Here is a 24295-nt window from a genome sequence, read left to right as displayed (position 1 = left end):
GGTATGATTATTCCCATTTTGTTGATAAGAAAACTGAGGAACAGAAAGTGTAAGTAACTGGTCCAAGATCATAGAACTAGTACCATGGTGGACCTGAGATGCAAACTCAGGCCAACTAGATCCAGAACTTTACTGTACTCTCCCTCTGTATCAGTATAGAAATCAGAGAATGGGAAACCAGATGTGAGGTAAGTTAAAATAAAGGGATTGAGTTTAAATATTTAATTAGTTGGTAAAAAACAAAACAGCTTCCAGTACTCAGTAGAGAAAAGGTTGTTTTCCTTATACAAAGCAAGAGTTCTTACAGGGATTGAACCATTAATGTGGTCTTATCTGATATGTGTGGTAATCAATTTAGGTAAAACGGTCACAAACCAGCTATGAAAGGAGATGTCCTGTACTCACAGCATCCCAGGTATTTCTGTCTCACACAACACACTACTACGCTTTATTTAAATTATGTGTTTAGATATCTGTGTCATTCACTAGGCTGTAAGCCACTTAAGAATGGAGACCAAGTCTTAATATTAGAGTTTCAATACCTGATATCGTGCTTGGCATGTAGTAAATGCTCAATAAATGAAAACTGATGGGGAAGGAGTGTTGTTCTTCTTCCCCAGAAAAATGTATTAACTCTGAATCATAAACTAATTAAACTGATATAGAAATATACTACCTTATCAGTTGAGAAAAATCATTAGCTTTGAATTATAAAAAGATTTTTAGAGCAGCCCAAAAAACTAACAACAAATTTTAGATAGCCACTACTTATAAGACACAAGGCACAAGGTACTGGCTGGCACTCTGTGCCATCAGCAGAAGCAGTATAGACTGTTCTCTTCCTTTCAATGACAGCAAGAAATGGCAGGACTGCTATGTGTCATTTTGCTGGTTCATTCATTACAGAGACACCAGCTGAGATTATAAATCACAGCTAAAATCCAGTGAAGCATGGGTCCTGGAGTAAGACTGCTCCTGCCCAAAGGAACACCGTTTCTAACCAGCACAAAAGTGTTATCTGTAGGCCAAGCTCTGCTAAGGAGGGTCTCTACCAGCAGGGAGAGATTTTTGTCTAATTCATGTTAAGGTGTTACATGTGCTAGCAGTAGCTCTGTCTGAAAGAGTGAGAAAACTGATAAAAAGCTTTCTCTTCATCTCTAAGATAGTAATGGCAAAAAATGAGTGCTCAGGGAACACCGCTATATGAAGTCAGGAACAGGAAAGGCCACTATAAGAGCTCATGCGCACCAAGCATGTGAAAACTAAGGACAGGGTGGGGGGGCTTCCCTGGTGGCGCAGTGGTTGAGAGTCCGCCTGCCGATGCAGGAGGCACGGGTTCGTGCCCCGATCTGGGAAGATCCCACGTGCCGCGGAGCGGCTGGGCCTGTGAGCCATGGCCACTGAGCCTGCGCGTCCGGAGCCTGTGCTCCTCAACGGGAGAGGCCACAGCAGTGAGGGGCCCGCGTACCGAAAAAAAAAAAAAAGACAGGGTGGGGGGCTAAGAACAGCATCCTACAGGCTTATGGTTAATTTAAAGGCCTTATCACAATGGTTCTTAACTGGCAGTGTAAATTAGAATCACCCAGGAAGCTTTTATCAACATATCCATGCATAAGGAAGGAACCTAAGCATACAAGCATGGAAGAAGCTCCAGAAAAAACTCTGACACGCTCCCCTGAGGTACAAAATCTCTACGGCCTGTTTAACCAGTGATGTTCAAACCAGTATTTTACGGGGTATCTGCTAATGTGGATTATAAACCCCTTGAAAATAGAGATTGGGTTATTCTCATATCCCCATCCTCCTTCCCTCCTGCAGTTTGCCACTCAATAAATAATTAACAGTTATTAAGAAGATTTTTCAAGAAAAGTAGAGGATAAAGAAGCAATAACTAGATCTACCATCATCAATTATAAATCACATCTCAATTTCATGGTTAAAATGGGGGGCGAGTCTTAAAACTGATGTACTATGGTAATTCCCATTCTGCCACTAATTTGCCATAATGGCCTTGGAGAAATCACTAACCCTTTACTGAGCCTCATTTTTCTTACAATAAAATTAAGGAATTAAACTACATGACTTCTAAGGTCCTTTCCAGCTCTGAAAGGCTAACAATACAAACAATACCAAGTCTGTAGTGAAATGGCATTCAAAATACCAACTGTGATCATCTAACTTCATTCCAATTGGAATAAAATCACAAGTAATGCTTTGTTTTCAGGTATTTTTACAATCATTACTCCTAGAAACTAAAAACTCATCTTGCAGAAGAAAAAAATTCTTAAATATACTTACCAGTAAAAGTTTAAGCATCAAATACTAAACATATAATTTAGAAAATCTACATATACTGTACCTTGACTTTGACAAGTCTTTTCGCTGTCTTGATCTTGGCTTCACAAAAGGCTCCTCTGTATTTAGCACTCACATCAGTGCCCACTGTCAAATAGGGAGGTTCATCAAGGGCCTAAAAATGCAAACAAATATAATTAGGTTTAAACTTTCTAGATCTTTCCCAAAATCAGACCTCAGAATGGCAGATCTAATCCTGTTACAGCTATAAAAGTTGTAATAGATGAATGTATTGTTAACAAAAACAATCTATACAATACTCTAACTTAAAAATAAGTAAAATACATATCATAAAGCCTATTTAAATGTACTAAAATGTACATCTATAAAAGATAAAGGCATCTTTTTTCTCTATATAAAATACATATGATCCAAGTATATCATTCCATCCACCCCTCCATCTACCCATTCATTCAAAATTTTTTATTAAATGACCACTGAAAGAAAAGGCAGATCCTTAAAACTCAGTCTAAGAAAATTTCTTTTAATATCTAGGCTATATCTTGGCAGCCACCCAAATTCACATTAGCTTTGTTATATCCCTATCTAGACAATGCTAAGGTAGAACAGCATAAAAGGGGTGGGGGAAACCCACATGCATTCAAACTACTGGTGAAAACTACATGAAGAAATCCAGTCTGAAAAATCTGAAGTAAAAACTCAGCCAAAATGTCTCAACTGCTTTGGCATGAGTTCACTGTTCACTTCCTGTCTACAATAAATATTATTTTAAGTCTCCTCACTTGTGATTTAATTTTTAATAGTCCTAATCTAGCTGCTCTTTTTATAATCAGGTACTTTTCTGCACAGGATCTATATTTCTAAGGAGTTCTACTTATATTAATCAATTCTATAGCCAAAGAAAGATTATGTAAGTAACTTTTCCCAAAGTGTTTTACAAGAAATACTAATATTCCAAGATGCTCCACCAGAAAGAAAAAGAGTTGGGAGTTTGGGAAAAGCAGTTCATTGAATGAATTCCTACTCTGCCTCATCATTTCCCAATCTATTTGTCCAAAGAACCTTTTTTATTTTTTAAAACTTTTAAATAGATTTTATTTTATTTATTTATTTATGGCTGCATTGGGTCTTCGTCGCTGCACGGAGGCTTTCTCTAGTTGCCGTGAGGGGGGTCTACTCTTCACTATGGTACGCGGGCCTCTCATTGAGATGGCTTCTTCTGTCGCGGAGCACAGGCTCTAGGCGCGTGGGCTTCAGCAGTTGTGGCTCGCAGGCTCTAGAGCACAGGCTCAGTAGTTGTGGTGCACAGGTTTAGTTGCTCCGTGGCATGTGGAATCCTCCCGGACCAGGGATCAAACCCGTGTCCCCTGCATCAGCAGGCAGACTCCTAACCCCTGTGCCACCAAGGAAGCCCCCAAAGAACGTTTCTTAAATTAACATCTGTTAACATCCTGCAGAAATTCCACAGACCATAAGGTGGAAAAATGCTGTTATACAGCAATAAATAATGAATATATCAATTTCATTTGGATCTTAAAATAAATTCATCCCTAATAGTTGTGGCTAATACACGTAGAAGAGATTTATCTCAAAAAACAATTCTAATGCTATAACAAAAGTGACCATAAATATGTCAAACAATTTTAATCACTTTTTGAAAGGTGGAGAGGTATCATAAACCAAAACAAGGGTGCTACAACTAGAAATATCAGGTCACCCTCCTTAATGGCCATTTGCCTCACATTCTATGTATTTCATGAACAGTATTAAAAAAAAACCCTCAAAACATATCAAGTATATGATTTCTTAAATCTACTTAGGAAAATGCCTATATTTCAATTTATTTATGCCATAACAGAAGTGTAACCTCATAGAAAGATAATCATTTCTGCATTATTACTTTTAAAATCTGTTGCTATAACTACGATTTGATAACTTTGCACTGCTCTTGCACCTAAAGTTAATAAATGCATTTCTACTTTACAAATTAGCCCTCTTAAAATATCATCTTCCCAGTCAAAATTTTGAATAAGTTCCAGACAAGCTAGTGGCTTTATTTTAGCAAGAATATGAAAGGGACTCACAGCACTTCACCCAGAAATTTTAGGAAAATTTCCAAAAGATATCAATCCACTCTGTGGTTCAATTGGTATTGTGTGTTACTGCTAGACAAGCCCAAATGGAGGGGCACTTTTCATGACCATAAGGTTCATTACTCTCCACAACTTGCAACCTCTCCCATTAACACTTCCTGCCTTATTAGCCAGTAAAATTCTGAAATGTAGAACAAGAAATTCTGAAATGTAGAAGAGAAAAAGAGATCATCTAAAAGTGCATGTTTGTGCCTACTCAGGAACAAATAAATATTTAAGAAGTGATAAGCTTTTTAGGTACTTTTATTATAGAGAATTTTGAACCAAAAAGGGGCGGGGGAATAGGATAGTAATATATTTAGACTACTAGTATACAGAAACCCATTTATGTATTCTTTTCATTAATATTCAATATCTATCAAACACTGGCAACATTCCAACCCCAGCAAACTATAAACATGCTTAATGAACAGACTTATTCATCTTGAATTTGAGAAAGGGAACTTTCCCCCCAAAACTAAGCCCATCCTACATCCTTACTAACATGAAAATCCATGTTAACAGAAAAGAGTAATAATTAGCTCAAATATCATGAGGGCAAATTATTATTTTTGAAGGGTAATATTTTCCTTCCTTCAAGCTAGAACACATGAAGAGGAATCAGCAAGGTATGTAAAGAAAATGTCTGTTACAAAAATACTTGCAAAGGGAAGCCAAAGTCTAACAAAAACCTGCTAAATACATTGTTAGAGCAGGGTTAATTTCTCTAAAAGAGCATAGGAATAGCAAAGGTCTATGTTCTGATCTTAATTTCTGCCTGTATTTTTTTCTTTTGTATCATCTTAGGTAAGTTACTTTTCTGTCCCTAATTTCTCATCATTAGATGAATAAAATAATCTGAATTCTGTATACATTTGTTTAACATGCCTATGTTAAAGGACTAAGGTTATTACAAAGATGGTCAGAATAGGATACTCTGAGACACGTAATTGTCTAGAAGTGAAACTATGCTAACCAAAGTATGAATGTCTACAGAAAAAACAAATGAAACTCACAACCTACATGGTCATATTTGTGTATGTAATTTTAGCAGACCATAAATTATCACTCTATCATTAGTGTAAAGTGAGACTAATATAGAACAGTTTTTGAAAGCAAAAGACAAGGTCCTAATCCCAGCTCTATTCCTATGCTAACTACATGAGTTTTTATAGGCTACTGAACCTCCCTAAACTTCAGCTTCCACTACAGGAAAATGGGGCCAGTATTAGAAAGTACTCAGTTATCATGCCAGAAGTATTTAACTATTCACAATTACTATTATGAAACACTGAGTTGGGCAAACAAGTCATTAAACCAATGTAAATTCAGATTTGACACCTCCTCCTTTTTTCCTTTTTAAAATGGGAAAGGCAAAACCTCATTTTAAATGATTGCTCACCATAAGTCAGTGTAAAGAGAAAGTTAAACCACTGTTCTCACTTTTTCAACTAATGTCAATACTCCTCAGAATACAATATTTTTTAGCATTAAATCTAATGAGAACATAATACAGGATAATTGGTACTATGTATATGTCTTTAAAGTATTATACTTTTTCTACTTCTAGAAATGCAGAAATAAAAATACGTTATACTATACATATAGAAAAAACATACATATTAAAGATAAAAACAACTGTTAAAGCAGGATTAACTTATGAGAAAGGGAGTGGAAAGGAGGGGTATGTATATAAAAACATTTTATCCAAAGTATGTCTTCCTGTTTCTTTTCTTAAAAAAAAAGTTCCTTTTTTGTTTTTTACAATTGGCATGTAGCCTTTGCTTTCTAAAATGTATACTAAGGACCATTTCAAACTTATAAAAAAGAAGACAGAACTGTACAGTAACTCCCCTATATACTCATAATGTGACTCCCACAGTTATCAACTCAATTATAATACTCAAAGTATTATCATCTGTAATGACTGGGATTATGGGTTATTTTGAACGTTCGTATTAATACTTGTCTATATTCTCCAGTGCACTTGGAATGACTATACTAATGAGTCAGTATAATACAGTAATTAAGAGCACAGGCTCTTGAATCAGATGCTTAGGTTCAAATCTACCACTTAGTAGCCAGATGATCTTGCCTCTAGATATAATAATAAATAGTGACTATCTCACAGGGATGAAGACTGAAATGCTTGCTACATGTAAAGTGCTTATTAGAACAGACCCCAGCATACAATACCAAATAAAGGCTGTTATTATTACTCAAAAATCTGGGGTGCAATTGTGACTTTAAAAAAAATTTGAGGGCTTCCCTGGTGGTGCAGTGGTTGAGAGTCCGCCTGCCGATGCAGGGGACACGGGCTCGTGCCCCGGTCCAGGAAGATCCCACATGCTGTGGAGCGGCTGGGCCTGTGAGCCATGGCCACCGAGTCTGCGCATCTGGAGCCTGTGCTCCGCAACGGGAGAGGCCACAACAGTGAGAGGCCCGCGTACCGCAAAAAAAAAAAGAAAAAAGAAAAAAATTTGAGTCCTACACCAAAGAGATCCCACATAAACAGAACAGATGCCAGTATAATTGTGTATATGGAGGGAGGGGTGTTTAAAATATTATCCCCCTATTCAATTCAGAAATAAAGTAATCAAGTTGAATTCTAGTAGCAAGAGAGGTAAAGTGTTTGTGGGGATGCTCCATAAAGTCTATCACAGTCTTTTAGTGTGGCAGAAAGACAAAATCAAGACTATACACACCTATTCTGAGGCTACTGTACTTCGATCCAATGCAGAGATATACAAAGAATCATGCCAGCAGGTTTACCAAGATTCCTTTGACCAATACCAACCCTGTTAGGTGTATGTACATGTATATCACCAGGGGAAAAAAAACAAAAAAAACAAAACTCTTACCCTCTCTTTTTGTTCTGCTTTTCTGATTTTGGTCAAAAATACAGACCATCTCAGAAGCTAAAATAAAATGTTTTTATATAGCACCTCCGTGCCAAAAAAGAAATTAAACTACTATATTACCATCCCTTTGTTTAGCAAACTTAACAGTTTTCCAGTTGTCAAGGCAACAATTACCTCATACTTATCCTAGCATTGCTTAAACATTTATTTTTCTAGTCAATCTACCAAATGTCCTAACTGGCACCTAAAAACCATTGAATTCCATGGAAACACTAGAAGCATAAGCAATTTTTAAATTAGATATTGGTGGATAATAATCCTTCAAGAAGCCAAAATGCCATGGAAATATGTAAGTACCCAAATATACAAGTGTCAGAAAGATAACAGTTGAATCAATGCTCCAAACGGCTAATGTTGACACTGATTAAGAAATATTCAGTTATTCAAGATCTATTTTGTAAAAAGCAAAACATACTAGATGACATTTTATTGAGGTAGGTTTTTAAAAACAGTAAGCATTCAAATTGGTTACTAAGGCAGTACCAATGCAGCCAAGAGAATCAGAACGCAAGATATTAAATCTGATACTAAAATCCTCACTAAATAAATGTATTTAAACACACAGTGTGACAATAAATCTATGAAAACAATCTTTCTGTTTATGACAATCCCAAGGAGGCATTAAAATAATGCGGATAATTCCAACAGATGAATGAACGAAAAACGCATCTATATACCAAAGGGTACGTCATTTTAAAACTAAGCTTAAAACTAAAATACATAATTTTTTAGGACATACCAAAAAACGAGTACATTGAGGAAATAAAGAAAACTGTGCAATCTAACTTTAAAATCTTCTCTGGAGCCATTCCCTCTCCACCTTTTCATGTCGCTTTAAGGACATGGGGTAGTGAGGGGTCAGTACTGGGGACAGGAGGTAAGGCAGATGCTGAGTATGCAAGGTGGCGAGGAGGAGGCTGGGGGAGCCACGTGGAAGCACAGGCAGGCTCTGTGGCTGAGAACATCTGGGAGCTAAGCAGGGACAGAGGAAATGAGCAGCAGGGTTGGAAGATCTGTTACAGTGGCCAAGGAAGTAAAGTGAATGATCAAGTAAGTAAATATACTGAGGATAGTTGGGGCCACTTTTCTCACTGACAAAGAAATTTAAAAGGAAGGGGCAAGGCTAAAAAGAAGTCTAAGGTATTGGAATAGAATTAGAAATATGAATTCATGGTTGTATTACATATATACAATGTAGATATTATATATATACATATGTATTATATATACACACACAGAAAAATGAACACGTATAGATGTATATGTGTATATGCATATATATTTGTGTGTTTGTGTGTGTGCAAATATACATCCATATATTTTCCTAACTCTGTCCACTAAGAACAACTGACAGCTCAACTCTGACTACTCCTACTTTTTTGATTTTCAGGCTCCCCAAGTGGGAAACAAGAGCCACTCTACCACTTCCCTGGCGGCATTTCATTCCTCTGACATGGAAACAGAATCAATGTGTTAAATGAAAATGTCAGAAATTGAAAAACAAAAAAAACCAAAAAGCATATCAATGGCATATATCCTGATTTCTAAAACCCATCCTACATTAAAAGGAACCAGGAATCCTTGGAGAAATGGTTAATTTCAAAGTTGGGCAGGGAAAGTACAGGAAGATGTAAAATATCTTGTGCCAGAAAGTAAGGAAATGCTCAAAAAATAATGCAGACACTTCAAAGGGACACAGGAGTCACCCTGAAGGGCTACTACTGGCCAAACGGGGGGAAAGTTTGAGCACCAAAAAAAAGATTGGTTGTCCTGTTATCCTGTTAGGGATGTATGTGTATGTCAAAACTGAATAACTCAAGATGTATTCTACTGTAATTTATATAATAAATTATATAATTTATATAATAAATTATAACCCATTCAGTAAAACTCGCATCCCTGAGTCCATATTGACAAACACATGAATGAATGATGAATAAATAAATAAATGCAGAAGGAAGAAAGCTCTTCCTTACAGTAAAATGTTAATAAATATAGTAGGAATGATGAAAACAGAGAATCATCTTTCGGCAACCATCATGAAGGTGACTGATTTCACAGAGTTCTCAACAGATCCTAAACTGATGAGTGAAGGTTTGATGAAGAACAGGATACTGGCATATTCCTGGAATACTATTCAATTATCAGTGGTGGAATGACGTGATGCACTGAGGACAAAAGCACATCGTTTTTGTGGTATACCTGGCAAGAATAACTTTGACAATGAGAAAAATTAGGTCTACAGAATTTAAGGTGTGTATTTCTTAAAACTCTAAAGGACATGAAATACAGGGAAAACTGGGAGTTGCAAACTGAAGCAGTCTGAAGAGACCTGATAATCAAATGCAACGTGTATTCCTGGATTGAGCATAGGTCAGAAAGGAAAAAGAGACATTAGGAGAGTTGGTGAAATTTAAAAGGGGCCTGAGAATAGGATGGTAGTATCATACCAATGCTGATTTCCTGATTTAGACGGGTGAATGCATAATAGGTAGAATAGTGTCCTTTTTTGTTGGGGATTACATCCCGGAGTATTTAGGGATGACAGGACATCATATCTTCAGCTTGCTCTCAAAAAGTCTGAAGATAATAAGAACGGATACATATATCTGTATACATACATAGATTATATGAATTCTTTATACTGCAAATTTGAAATTCATGAAAATAATTTTTAAATAGTGTATATTTATTGGGCATGTGCATATTTTTCCTATGAATTGCTCATTTATGTTCTTTACCTGTCTGAGTTACTAATTTTTTTTAAACTGGATTATAAAAGTTCTTGCATATTAAAAAAAATAAGAAATCAACCCTTTCCCCCAAACACAAAAATCTTCTCTGGATGGTACATATATTTCTTAGTTTTCTTCCCAAAATTTAAGTCACTTTGGGGGATGGAACTACAAATTATTTATAAGTAAATTTTAGACCCACATCTATTAACCAGAGAGATACCTACATATTCACAGACGAGTGTCTGCATATTCCTGGAAACTTAAATAACTCACAAAAGACATTTCAACTAGAATGTTCATCATCAGCAAAAAGGTAAGAGAGAAGTATATTGGGAAAGACATTTATTAAGTGCCTCCTGTATTTAAAACATTATTCTATGTGCCAAAAAAGCAAAGGCACTTTTAACACAAAGGTAGCCAATTTATTTTGCCCTCAGAAGAGGTTAAACTTATTTGTAATCTTGCTAGTGAGATCAGAAAACCTTATTCAAGGGACTTCCCTGGTGGCACAGTGGTTAAGAACCTGCCTGCCAATGCAGGGGACCCAGGTTCGAGCCCTGGTCTGGAAAGATGCCACATGCCACGGAGCAACTAAGCGCGTGTGCCACAACTACTGAAGCCTGTGCGTCATAACTACTGAAGCCCGCACACCTAGAGCCCATGCTCCACACCAAGAGAAGCCACTGCAATGAGAAGCCCACGCACTGCAATCAAGAGTACTCCCCGCTCGCCACAACTAGAGAAAACCCGCGTGCGGCAACAAAGACCCAACACAGCCAAAATTAAATAAATAAAATTTTTTTAAAAAAACCTTATTCAAATGAATCTGCATTAGCGTAACATCATTCTCAGAACATACCTTGCTTATTTATAATATTTAAACTTTAATAATCTGGAAATTAGTGGTGCAGCCAGTTCAAAAATCAGAAGCACAAAGAAAAACCATAAACTGGCATTGTTATGATTTATATCTGGCCATGTGGACTTGCGGTTTGCGTCTTGGTTCACTGGCTCTCCGGATACAAGCCATCTCCTATTTGTTACATGATTTCAGAATGGTTGTTGTCTACTTGAACTGCTCAATGTACAAATTTGCACAATCTCTGGCTTCGGAACCAGAGAGACTGCAATTCATGTACTTAATAACTATCTGTCTTTGGGTATGCCACCCCACCAGTTTGGTTTTTGGATTCTTCTCTGTAGACCGATCTTGCAGGATGCTTGCAAGTTTTAAATTAAATTAGGTAGCATATTTAGAATCTTTAGGAGACTGACAGGTCCTGAGTAAACACTCGGCAAACATTAGGTTAAACCACATGAAATTGCTATTTTTCATAAATCAAAAAAAGGTCAAATATTGGCAATTTTATATTCGGTTCAATCTCATACTGATTTTCTCCATTTCTTTCAAGCAGCTGGGAAACGACAGAGCAACACCCAAGAAAACATCAAAGTCCTGTTCCACAATCTGCTCAGACTCTGCTCCTGCTCTATCACCCATGAGCAAGACACAGCTCTGCACCACCAATCACTCTGTAGCTCACAGGACTCCACCTATGTATGTTTCCTCCTGTGGCCAGAGGACTAGGCCTCACACAGAGATCTGGACCCCTTATACCACTAATGTAGCTATGGCTATTTTCCCATTTGATGGCTGTGTGGGCCACCAACCAAGCTTTTGTTCAGTTTTATATTCTCAAGAATATGACCTTGGGAATCCCCTGGCAGTCCAGTGGTTGGGGCTCCATGCTTTCACAAGCCATGCCGCCAAAAAGAAAAAAAAGGAAAATGACCTTGAAAGAAGCCATCAAAAGGAAACAGTAACCTCCAATCGTTTGAAACTCTATCCATTCTTTGTCTAGTGACCAAAAAAAATTGACCCATGGAGTACGTAGGTAGTAAATATTCTAAGTCACAGAATTCACTCTAATTTCAGAGCCCTCATGTATTAACCCCTTTGGTAACCAATGCTACAATACTCATTGCCATGCTATATACTGGCTTTGCCTGTCTCAAATGGATACAATCATTCTGTAAAGGTGAAAGTTTCACACTGCATTTCAGTGATTTGTATCTGTCTTCTCTCCTGGATTGAGCAACTTAAGGCAGAAATAGCATCTTATTTATCTTTGGATGTCCTGGTCTTAGAATTGCACCTACATATAGGAGGAATTCAGGAATCATTTATTGAACCAAAAAAGTCAGGCATTAGTTAAGCCCTGCCAAATGAGATTTCTCTTAAGGTAAAAATTATTTATATTTCAAAAACACCTTATATTGGGAGGCATCTTATATATTGAGAATTCAAAAGCATGAGCTCTGGAATCAGAGTATCTGGGTTCAAACGCCACGTCTGTAATGTACTAGCTAGGTGACCTTTGGGACACGGTCTTTAACTTCTCTGAGCCTAGCTTCACATTTGTAAAGTGGGGTTGATAACAGTAATATAATAAACATATACTATGTATTTACATATATCATAAATATATAATATAAACATATAATAAAGTTGTGACCTTATACATAAAATGTCATATGCTGATAAATCTAAAATGCACTTTATAACTTCTCAGATGACCAAATTTTTACAGTGAAAGAAAGTCCACATAGTTTCATAAAGAATAAGTTGTGACAAGCACCCACTACTAGATTATTTCTCTTAACAAAGAGCTATGTTCCGGCAATACACTTTGCTGACAAGAAGTGGACTATACAGATCGCCAGCCATCTATCTGATCCAAACTGTGCCAAAGCGGTTCTTTCTCCTAAAAATTCAAAGCTGAAATGCTAATCAAATTGTTAGTAGAGCAAGGTGATACAGCCTGTTAGCCATTTTCTGGCATGCGTAGTGAGGAGAGAAAACCAGTCTATAACGAGAGAGAGGAAGAGCGATAAAAAGGAAAGAACAGACATGCAGAGAAAAAAGGGGACACATGCGAGACTGTGTCCTTTGAGTGACTGAGAGAATCGCTAGCCTTAGTTCCTGTTAGCTTTCCAAAACTTAAATCTCTCCTCAAACCTGACTGGACTTTCTGCTCGTGGGTATTCAGTATCCATAAAATAAATTCTCTTTTCTGCTTTCAATAATCTGAGGTGGTTTCTATTACCTGTAACCAAAAGAGCCTTAATTAAAACCCATCAGAATTGTATCTAAGAAGACATAAAATGTAACTGCAATTCTACAAACATTTACTGAACATCCACAGTGTCCTGGGATATTTAGGACTTAGATCCTATTCATACAAATATTAAACCAATTCTAGTTTAAAATTTTAATCTAAATTGTCACAATATACAAAATCCTAGAAGATCAATAAGGAATAATGAAATATGGACCTACGAAGTAAAAAAACAGATTTCTTATGGCAATTCAAACTTTATTATTTAATACAGAAATATTTGTAATGAATGTTTAAGATGTGAAAGAAACATCATAATAAAGCATTCTTGAGATTACTGCCAACCGTAAAACTCCCAACACCACTGACCCTGCTTCTTCCACAGAGGAAACCATTATTCTGTACATTTTGGTTACCCTTCCCATGGAAAAACCAGGTTTTTAAAAAAGCTATTTAAGGTCATCAGGTCACTATTACAGCATTAGTAGCATCAGAAGACAGCAGTAAAAAAACAACCTCTGGTTCTCAATTTTTAAAAATCAACTTATAAGCCTTTACTACATAGGTCTGGCCCTACACTCTTATCAGCTTATTAAAAATATATTTATACTTTAAAAAGTTTCTGTTTTCAACAGACTTTTCTCCTTTTTCCACTCATATTTTTCAAAACTTAGAAGTATCTTACCAAATTAGAAGAAAAAAGCAGAGCATTAACCAGGAAGAAAGCAGGAATAGGAAATTCCCTGGCAGTCCAACAGTTAGGACTGGGCGCTTTCACTGTCAGGGTCCCGGTTTGATCCCTGGTCGGGGAGCTAAGTTCCCGCAAGCCTGGAGGCACAGCCCAAAAGAAAAAAAAAAAAAGCAGGAATAATAACTGCTCAATAAAATACTAAGTGAATGAATGAACGAATGAATCAATCAATCAAACCAAATCAAAAGTGGCTAGGTGCCCAGAATATACAAAAAAACAAAATAGTTTTCCTGTCTTCAAAAAGTCATTATCTAGTTGAAGAAAATGAGCAAACAAAACCAAATCAATGTTTAAAGATAAAAGAACTTTCCCCCAAGAAGTTCAAATTAATCTATGTATTTATTCACTTACTTGCTTTTTAATATTCCATTTATAAGTGATAATATGCAGTATTTGTCTTTGTCTGGTTTATCTGATTGAGCATAATGCCCTCCAAGTTCAGCCATATTGTCAAAAAGAATTTTTTTTAAAGTAATTCTTCAAGGTCTGTGACACTGAGAACACTTAATTGGACACATTTAATACTGTATATTCCAGCTAGCATGATTTGGATTGGGGCTGGGGAGTTGCCAAAGCCTTTATAATTAAAGTCTCAGAAACTACAAAACTAATTTGATCCACAATTCTTAAAGATTGCAATATGAAAAAACTCCTAGTCTATTAATCTACTAACTATTCTTTTCTTACTGAACTGAATACTTATTGAATAATTTATCTAAGTTCTTGTTAACCATAGTATATATATTTCATTATAATACAAAGTTAGATACTTGAAACTGCTCTAGGAAAACAGTAAATTTAAAGAATGAAATCATAATAATATATGGTCCTTGCTTCCTATGGAGTCTCAATTTGTATTATAAGTATCACTAAAACTGGAAAGAACTTTCCAATACATCTCATCAAAAGAATTCTTTTATTACAGGTTATTAGTCTACAACACAAGATAAACAATGATATTAACACAAGTGAGACTTTTAAAATACCTTATATTTAATGTGTGAATGTTTTAAGGATTTGTTTTGTTTTGTTTTGGGTCTTTCTCCTGATCATCATCCCAGCATCTTTCAAGTTTTTAATGGCAGCATCAAATGGCTTTACTTGGTTGGCTACTTCTGCCATACTCTATCACGCTAAATGGAGATCCTGTTAGCTGCTGAGGACATCTATTCACTTAGCACCTAAGAAACAATTTCCTCTAGGTGTAGAGAAATAGGTGTAGAGATATATACTTAGGTCAAAACTCTATCTCCTGCCTCTCCACATGCACCTAGTCTTACTACTAGATCACACTGGTAGTCTTCTGGGTCACCAGAAGTTATCATTACACTAGAGCCAATATCCAATAGTTCCTCCCACATTTTAAGAACTGAGTATTTCCCCTTCCCCACAGCACAGCTATTTAAAGTAAATGAACACAAGGTACCATTAGTGAAGGCAGGTAGGAGGGGGGTCACACTACATACAGGGATATATACAACAGGCCCTCCAGGGTACTCGATCTTGCCTTTTTTCAATGGGCTCTGAGGTTCTTGCCTTCTTTCAACAGACTCAATCTCAAGGATATATATAAAAGGATAGCTTACATCAGATTTTCATTATTAAACCTGGATTTTTAAAACATCTATACCAAGCGAGTTACTAGGTTGCTTATCAACCTAGGGATCCCAGGTAGATCAGAACATTCTCAGAATTTCATTATCAAACCCGCCTTGCCATCTTTTATGATGACCATGCCCACCTTGCCACCAGCTATAAACTCTGCCAACTTATGATTCTTTGACTCCACTGAAGTCATGAAACATATTTCAATGGCATTCCCTTCCATAAAGCAGTCCCAGCTGGAAAGAAGAGCCAATAAAGACCTTAAATTCTAGCATCTCCCTTGCTAATCCATTTTCCCCAAGAAAATATTAAAGAGAGAATCCACTGGACTGTGATTATCCTGGTGACATGATAAATTCCAAGTGGTGTGGGGAAGATTCACTGAGCACACAAAACATAAGAAGTCTTTTATTTCCCTTAAAAAGATGGACTTCCCTGGTGGCGCAGTGGTTAAGAATCCGCCTGCCAGTGCAGGGGACAAGGGTTCGAGCCCTGGTTTGGGAAGATCCCACATGCCACGGAGCAACTAAGCCCGTGCGCCACAACTACTGAGCCTGTGCTCTGGAGCCTGCGAGCCACAACTGCTGAGCCCACGTGCCACAACTACAGAAGCCTGAATGCTTAGAGCCCGTGCTCCGCAACAAGAAGCCACAATGAGAAGCCCGCGCACTGCAACAAAGAGTAGCCCCCGCTCGCCGCAACTAGAGAAAGCCCGTGTGCAGCAACAAAGACCCAACACAGCCAAAAACAAATTTAATTAATTAATTTAAAAAAATAATAAAGTAGGCTTTTCTAATACCATTTCTTATGTTGATATACATGAGCCTGTGTGTCCTATGAACGTCCTGGGAAAAGTAGCAGGTGCACAACACACAGGAGTTGACAATAGTGCCATCACCTGTTCACTCACTTTCAGCATATTGTGTCAGGTATGCTCACACATGTAAATTCTACAGATTACATTATGCTTGTTTACATGAATTTGTGGATTATATTATAAACTAAAAAAAAGGTTTTTAAAGTGTGTCCCCAGGAACAACGGCATCAACGTCACCTGGGAACTTGTTAGAAATTCAAATTCTCAGGCCCCACTCCAGGCATCCTGAATTATAAACTCTGGGGGAGGGAATCAGCAATCTGTGTTTTAACAAGTCTTCCAGAGAACTCTGATGCACCCCACAGTTTGAAAACCAATGACCTAGAGGTTACTTCTCTAGGAACCTGTAACAGATATATTCAGCAGCTAACAGACTCTCTGCTTGGTTTCCTAACCAATATAGTATGGGGTATTATGGTAGGAACAGCCAAAGTAAAAGCAATCTGGGGAATTATGGCTACCATTTAAAGACTTGAGAGATGACAGAATGGTGATTATGAAAAAAATAGATAACATACACACAGAATGAAATAATGCAATGAAAGCAGACTCATTTAAAATAATATAATATAATATCGGGACTTCCCTGGTGGTCCAGAGGTTAAGACTCCACACTTCCAATGCAGGGGGTGCGGGTTCGATCCTGGTCAGGGAACTAAGATTGTATATGCCGCGTGGTGCAGCCAAAAAATTTAAAAATAAATAAGTAAAAATAATGTAATATAGAAAAGTGGCTTAAGAAGGTTCTAGCAAAGAAATCAGAATCTGAGATTAAACTATCAATGCAAAAAGTAAAAACTAAGAAAAGTGAAAGCTAAAACTTCTCTACAGAAAAGAGTTATTAACACAGCAGGCCTGACTGCTATTTTTGGCCTACTTGCAAGGTTGGCCCTTGGATGGCATCTGGGAAGTTATGGGAACTTGAATTTCGGGAGGGTTCCCACAATTAATTGATAAGAGTGGCTCACTGCACCTAAACTGTATATACAAATAATACCGTTTATGCTGAACATCCGCTTCAATTCCCAGAGTTGAGAATTTGGGTATGTGCCCGTTGTGGGGCTTCTATGTGACTAGCCCCCAGTAAAAACCCTGCGTGCTGTGTCTTAACAAGCTTGCCTGTTGGCAACAGTTGCGAAGTGTTGTCACAATTCATTTCTAGAAGAATTAAGCACGCCCTGTGTGACTACTGAGCAAAGACTCTGGAAGTTTGCACCTGGTTTCCCCAAGACTTCACCCCAAGCATCTTTTCCTTTTGCTGATTACGCTTGGTATCCTTTTTGTTGTAAAAAGGCACAGCCTAAGTGCAACTATACACCGAGTCCTGTGAGTTCTCTCGGCCAATTACCAAACCTGGGGGGGGGCCTTGAGGACTCCTGACACACTCTCTTACTTCAAACATGAGTTCTTTGACAGTCACATAAAAGGGTTAAAAACACCGACAAGCCCACCAAATCTGACATTTATACTATTCTTACTTGATCCATTAATAAAAGAAAAGATTTTAATATTATTTAATTTCCATTTTCTTATTCTTTTTAACATATCTAGTAAGTGTAACTTGAATTACATGCTCAGTCCTTGGCCAGTGAAAGGCAGGGCATCTATACTGACAGTCCATTAAGGGAAAGTGGTATGCTGTGGCCAAATGAAGGATGACCACTAAAATCACGCTCTTCGGCAAACACAAAATCTACTTCAAGAATATTGGGAAAGCACCTCAAGGAGGGCAGTTATGACCTCTCAAAGTTCAAACTAAGTTACAAAAAGCCCTGAGTAACTTCTAGTTGTTGGTTTATATGTTAAGACATAAAAACAGAAAAAAACAAAGTGGTTTCAAACGTGAGCCCAAAATAAAAAGTCACAGACTCTACAGATTGAAGGGATGACTTGCCATCATACTACTTCTCACTAAGGCAACTCCACACAGCATGCCACCAGGTGAGCAGCAGTTATTATTTAACTCAGTGGTCAGCAACTCCAGGGAGGCTGGGTAATATCTAACAAAAATCTATTCTTTATACCATTTAAAAGACCAAGGAGAAATGCTAGAAATATTAGAGAGAGACAATTGAAGAGAAAGTAATGTATTACTAATCGTGTTAGATATCAACATTATCAATAATGGAATAATTTTCAGGTACCAAAATGGTCTTTAAAACTTTCCTATTTGGGGTAAAATACTGGCCTAGGGATATATACCATGATTCAGGAAAGGGGGGAATCTAGTATGGAATAAAGACAAATACTGAAATACTAGAATTTAGTGGCATATTTGGAGGAATTAAAATCATCAAAAACACAATCACTACGTAAAGCATAATGCTGCCTAATAATGGTCGGCCCTTAACACTGCGACATCATATGAAACTGTTTACAGCCTTGACTTTACCTATTCATATCCTCAACAGACGAAGTCTGTTACATGGTCTAGTAAACCCAAGACCTTACTTTAGCACTGCACTGATTTTATCCCTCACTGCTGCCTCTAAGTCATAGAAGGTAATATTTTCCTCTAGATTACTCCAGAGAACACAACCAGCTAAAGGCAACCTTCTGTTTGGTAGACTTTGGGATAACAGTTTGTAAATTTAGTCAATACAAAAATTTGTTCCATGGGTGTGTCAGACTTTGGAAGCACAAGTAGGTGAACCCAGGTGCTGTGAACAATGGATGAAGACTACTTTATATACAGGCATAGTCATCCTGGAAGTCATAAAAGTGTTTCTGCAGGTCTCTGAAGACCCAGCAATTAAAGACAGAATTTGTAGAGATTATATGTACAAATACAATAAAGCTTGTGCTTTCAACCGATCCAAAAAAGTCTTAAGAATTGCTACTGCGGAATGGCTTTTCATAAAGGTTACCTAATTAAAATGGGAGAAAGGAAGAGAACAAGAAAGCTCAAAGCTTTAAGTGTCTCCATAAGTGATTTGAAATTAATCAGATTTAACCAGACATGGTAATATTTACTACCTTAGATATCTTTTAATATTATTACAAAATAATACATTTGACACCACATCTTTCAAGGCACACTCATTTCTTTTTTGTTGCTGCTCTTGCTTTGGTTTCTTGGGGGTAATATAGTCAATTTTAAATTTAATTTAATTTATTTATTATTTATTCAGCAGGTTATTATTATCTACTTTATACATATTAGTGTATACATGTCAATCCCAATCTCCCAATTCATCCCCCCCCACCACGACCCCCCGTGGCACTTTCTCCCCTTGGTGTCCATACGTTTGTTCTCTACATTTGTGTCTCTATTTCTGCCTTGCAAACCAGTTCATCTGTACCATTTTTCTAGATTCCACATATATGCATTAATATACAATATTTGTTTTGGGTCATTTGTAGAGACGTGGATGGACCTAGAGACTGTCATACAGAGTGAAGTCCTAAGTCAGAAAGAGAAAAAAAAGGCACATTCATTTTTATCCAAAAAAAAAACAAAAATAAAACCTCTGTAGGCAATAGGAAAGGTACCATTATTGCCCACTGGTAATTTATTTTACAAACAGAGACAGAACTTTAAGTGGTTTTAAGGTCACAACTAATCAGAGGCTGGAAAAGAGCTTAAACCCAGGTTTCTACTCAATGTTATTCCATGCTGCCTATCAGGTAGTAACAACCTATCAACATTTTAAAATTTATCTATAACTAATATATAAATTAAACTGATCTACCCATTTAGGAGCCAATGTTAAAAATGGTTAAAAGAAAAATTATTATTAACAACTATTCTAAATACACACACACACACACACACACACACACTCTCACACACAGAGGTAAATATGTAAAAAGATATAATAAATATTAACAGCAGTTATCTCTGCAATGACTGAATTATGGGTAATCTTTTTCCTGTCTACTTTTCTATTTTTTCCACATTTTCTATAATGAGTTTTTTATAACCAGAAACCAAATTAAATGTTTATTTTTATTATGAAGTTATTAATATTAAACATTAGTATTTAATATTTAGTTAAAGGCTGTCAGTTATGAGATTTCTTGCCAAGACTGTATTCTTCTTTCTTAAAAAAAAGAAATTAACTCACGGGACTTCCCTGGTGGTGCAGTGGTTAAGAATCCGAGCCTTGGTCCGGGAAGATCCCACATGCCTCGGAGCAACTAAGCCTGTGAGCCACAACTGCTGAGCCTGCGCTCTAGAGCCCACGAGCCACAACTACTGAGCCTGTGCGCCACAACTACTGAGCCTGCACCCTAGAGACTGAGAGCCACACCTACTGAGCCCGTGTGCTGCAACTTCTGAAGCCCGCGTGCCTAGAGCCGGTGCTCCGCAACAAGAGAAGCCCCCGCGCACTGCAATGAAGAGTAGCCCCCGCTCGCTGCAACTAGAGAAAGCCCGTGCGCAGCAACGAAGACCCAACACAGCCATAAATAAATAAATAAATAAATTTATTTCTAAAAAGTTAACTTAAACTCTAAGGAAATGAAATCCATCCTGTATTTTAAATGAACCTCCATTAATTCTATAAGGCCTAACACTGCCTGCTCTCCAAGTACACTGTAAAATCATCTTAAGATGCAATGTGATAAACTGATCTGATAGAGAAATTTCATTACATTTATTTCATTGGCTTTTTCATCTGTTTGTACTTATATGATAAGCATATCTTTAAAGCATATCTTTAAAAAAACAATGTGACTATGGCCTATTATTTCAACTAAATATTAAGTGTTTTAATTGTAAATGATATACATTTTCACCTCAACTTGGTTTTTACTTTAACTTTGCCAAAATTTCCCTATTTTCTGCATAACTGGCCCTATTGCCATTTCCATGGTTTTCAAAAAGAAGTAATTATGCTTCTTTCACAAGGTTAAAATATTATATTTGGTTAACCAGAGAATACAACATATAAATACTACTGTATTTACTCTATTTTATACCTCAGATTTAAGGGGGCACTAAGGTTTATCAATAATATAGTCACTATCATCAAGAACAGGGTTAAATTAAGTTTAAAACAATCTTTTAGACAATATGAAATACCAAGACATTTTGTAAGAATTCCATTCAAAAATTTTAAGGCTTAACGTTAGAAAAAGGTATAAATTGTACTCAGTATCTAGAAGTGACTCACTATTTCCCAAAGGTTCCCCCAAACCTAAGTTTTATAGCATCCTCAAGTAATATAACTATTCAAATATTACCAAAAAAATGCAAACTTTCTACTAACTATAATCAGCATGAAATCTTAAAGTAACATTTATGACACTAACCAAAATGCTTCCACAGTCTCAGTGAAATAATGTAAAAGAAGGTACAAGTAAGCAGAGGAATAAATAGATTGATAAAGGAATGAAACTCTTAATGACAACCTGACCTTCTGTCTAATTCACAAACTTAAATATTATCAGCCCAAATCCCATGCATATAGTGAACTAAACTGATCATTTGCTCACCAGACACTAGGCATAAATTTTGATGCACCATTTCTGTGTTTCTAGAATCCTGACTTATTGATTTTTTTTAATGTGTAAGATATTTTCTTTTAAAGAAATGATTAGTCTCCTCCTTCAGCCAAAATGGAGTAACAAGCAACCAGACTCACTATCCAGCCTAAAACAACAAAACGAAATTCTTTAAACAATGGTTTTCAAGTCACTGAACATCACGCAAAAAAGGACAGATTCTTCTAAAAACAAAACAAATGAGGTGAGTCCTATAATTGCCCCAGTTTACTGCCTTGAGCGTTATCAGGCCATGGAACAATAAGAGGGAACTGAGGCAAAAGCCATAAGACTCCTTTGAAGAAGAAGGGGTAAGAGTCTAGAGAGGCCAAAGTAGCCAGAATTCATACAACAGACTACCAGGGAGGAGAAAGCTGCAGAGAAAGAGAACTCTGGAGACGGGCAACGGGTCGCCTTCAAGAATTCAGCAGAGAATTTATCAGCACATGCCGGTGAGGAAAACAACCAAGGCCATAGAGAGAACCACCAGAAAGGATTAGAGGAAACAGTGCCTGGGGTTCACATGGAGCCAAAAAAAAAAAAAGCGTTCGTTCCCGCCAGCCAGACTAGAAAGACTCATAATTTATGGGACATTGGGTAGTGTACTCAGGAAGGTCTCGTCTTAGTAGTGGAGAATAATTAGCCCTTGTCTAAGCTCCTGACCTGCCTAACAGATTTTAAAAGCAAGACCTGATAAGATCAAACTGTTTCCAAGTAACTTAACTACATACTAAGAAAAAGCCCAGGAAGATTTATAGGACTACAGAAATATCCAGCACCCAACATGGCAAAATTCACAATGTCTGGCATCCAATCAAAGATTAAAAGATTAAATTAATTGATGAACAGATTTAAAATTTTGTGACTTTTAGGTGAAAAAGGCTGGATTTGAATGATTTAGTGTTAGGCCATTATGCTTCTGAATTTATTTCCAGATTTTTGGTGGGGTTGGAGAGAAGAGGAGGGGTAACAATTCATATATAAAACTACTTAGCTGCACTGGATCTGCTGCCACTTTTTAAAAATTATCTTTCCTGAGGTCACTTTTATTGTCTTTTTTTTTCAAAATAAAGTTTTAAGAAGTGAAAAAACTTTTTTAAAAAGGCATGCAAAGAGGTAGGAAAACATGATCCATAATGAGAATAATCGATCACTCAAAACTGATCCAGAACTGTCACAAATGTTAGAATTAGCACCTAAAGGGCTTCCCTGGTGGCACAGTGGTTGAGAGTCCGCCTGCCGATGCAGGGGACACGGGTTCGTGCCCCGCTCCGGGAAGATCCCACATGCCACGGAGCGGCTGGGCCCGTGAGCCATGGCCGCTGAGCCTGTGCGTCCGGAGCCTGTGCTCCGCAACGGGAGAGGCCACAACAGTGAGAGGCCCGCGTACCGCACAAAAAAAAAAAAAAAAAAAAAGAATTAGCACCTAAGGACATCAATTACTTGTAAGTGTATTCCATATGTTCAGAAAGTCAAATAGAGACATGGAAAATATTTTTAAAGGACTCAAACTTCTAGATATGAAAACTACGGGACTTGCCTGGTGGCGCAGTGGTTAAGAAACCACCTGCCAATGCAGAGGACACAGGTTCAAGCCCTGGTCCGGGAAGATCCCACATGCTGTGGAGCAGCTAAGCCCAGGCAACACAACTGCCGAGCCTGTGCTCTAGAGCCCGTGAGCCACAACTACTGAGTCCGTGCACCACAACTACTGAAGCCCGAATGCCTAGAGCCTGTGCTCTGCAACAACAGAAGCCACCGCAATGAGAAGCCCCCGCACCGCAACGAAGAGTAGCCCCTACTTATCACAACTAGAGAGAAAGCCCACATGCAGCAAAGAAGACCTAACGCAGCCAATAAATAAATAAATAAATAAAATTACTTTTAAAAAATCAGTAAGAAAAAAAACGATGTCTGAGATGAAAAACCACTAGATGAGGAAAAGATTAGTGAACTTGAAGACACCGTAATAGAAACTATCCAAAATAAAACAAGAAGAAAAAGAACCCCCACCCCTGGCAAAAAATGAGAAGAGCGTGAGGAAGGTTCGGCACAACTTTCAATAGCCTAACATACATGCAGTTGGAGTCCCCAAAGAAGAAGGACGAAAAACTATAAAGTTTTTGAAGAAATTATAGCCAAATTGTTTCCAAACTAGATGAAAACTATAAACCTAGGGATCCAAGAAGTTCAACAAATCCCAACCATTGACAGTAAATAACACTATCAACAAACGCAACCTGATTTACATCTATAACAGTCCACCCAACACGAACAGAATATACATTCTCTTCAAATACACAAAACATTTATCAAGAACATATTCTGAGCCACAAATCAAGTATCTAT

General features: G+C 37.3%; 1 protein-coding gene across 1 annotated transcript in view; it reads right to left on the bottom strand.

Annotated features, from left to right (window-relative positions):
- ARID4B (AT-rich interaction domain 4B) overlaps positions 1-24295 on the bottom strand; it is a 125623-nt gene that overhangs the window by 75827 nt on the left and 25501 nt on the right. The window contains exon 3 of the mRNA XM_065894836.1: positions 2360-2470. Within this exon, the coding sequence (XP_065750908.1) occupies positions 2360-2470 (111 nt within the window). The remainder of the gene's footprint in view (positions 1-2359; positions 2471-24295) is intronic.

The sequence above is a fragment of the Phocoena phocoena genome, chromosome 16, assembly GCF_963924675.1.
Source record: "Phocoena phocoena chromosome 16, mPhoPho1.1, whole genome shotgun sequence".
Lineage (NCBI taxonomy): Eukaryota > Metazoa > Chordata > Mammalia > Artiodactyla > Phocoenidae > Phocoena > Phocoena phocoena.
Note: the sequence above shows the minus strand (reverse complement) of the source record. Positions and strands in the feature narration are given on the sequence as shown.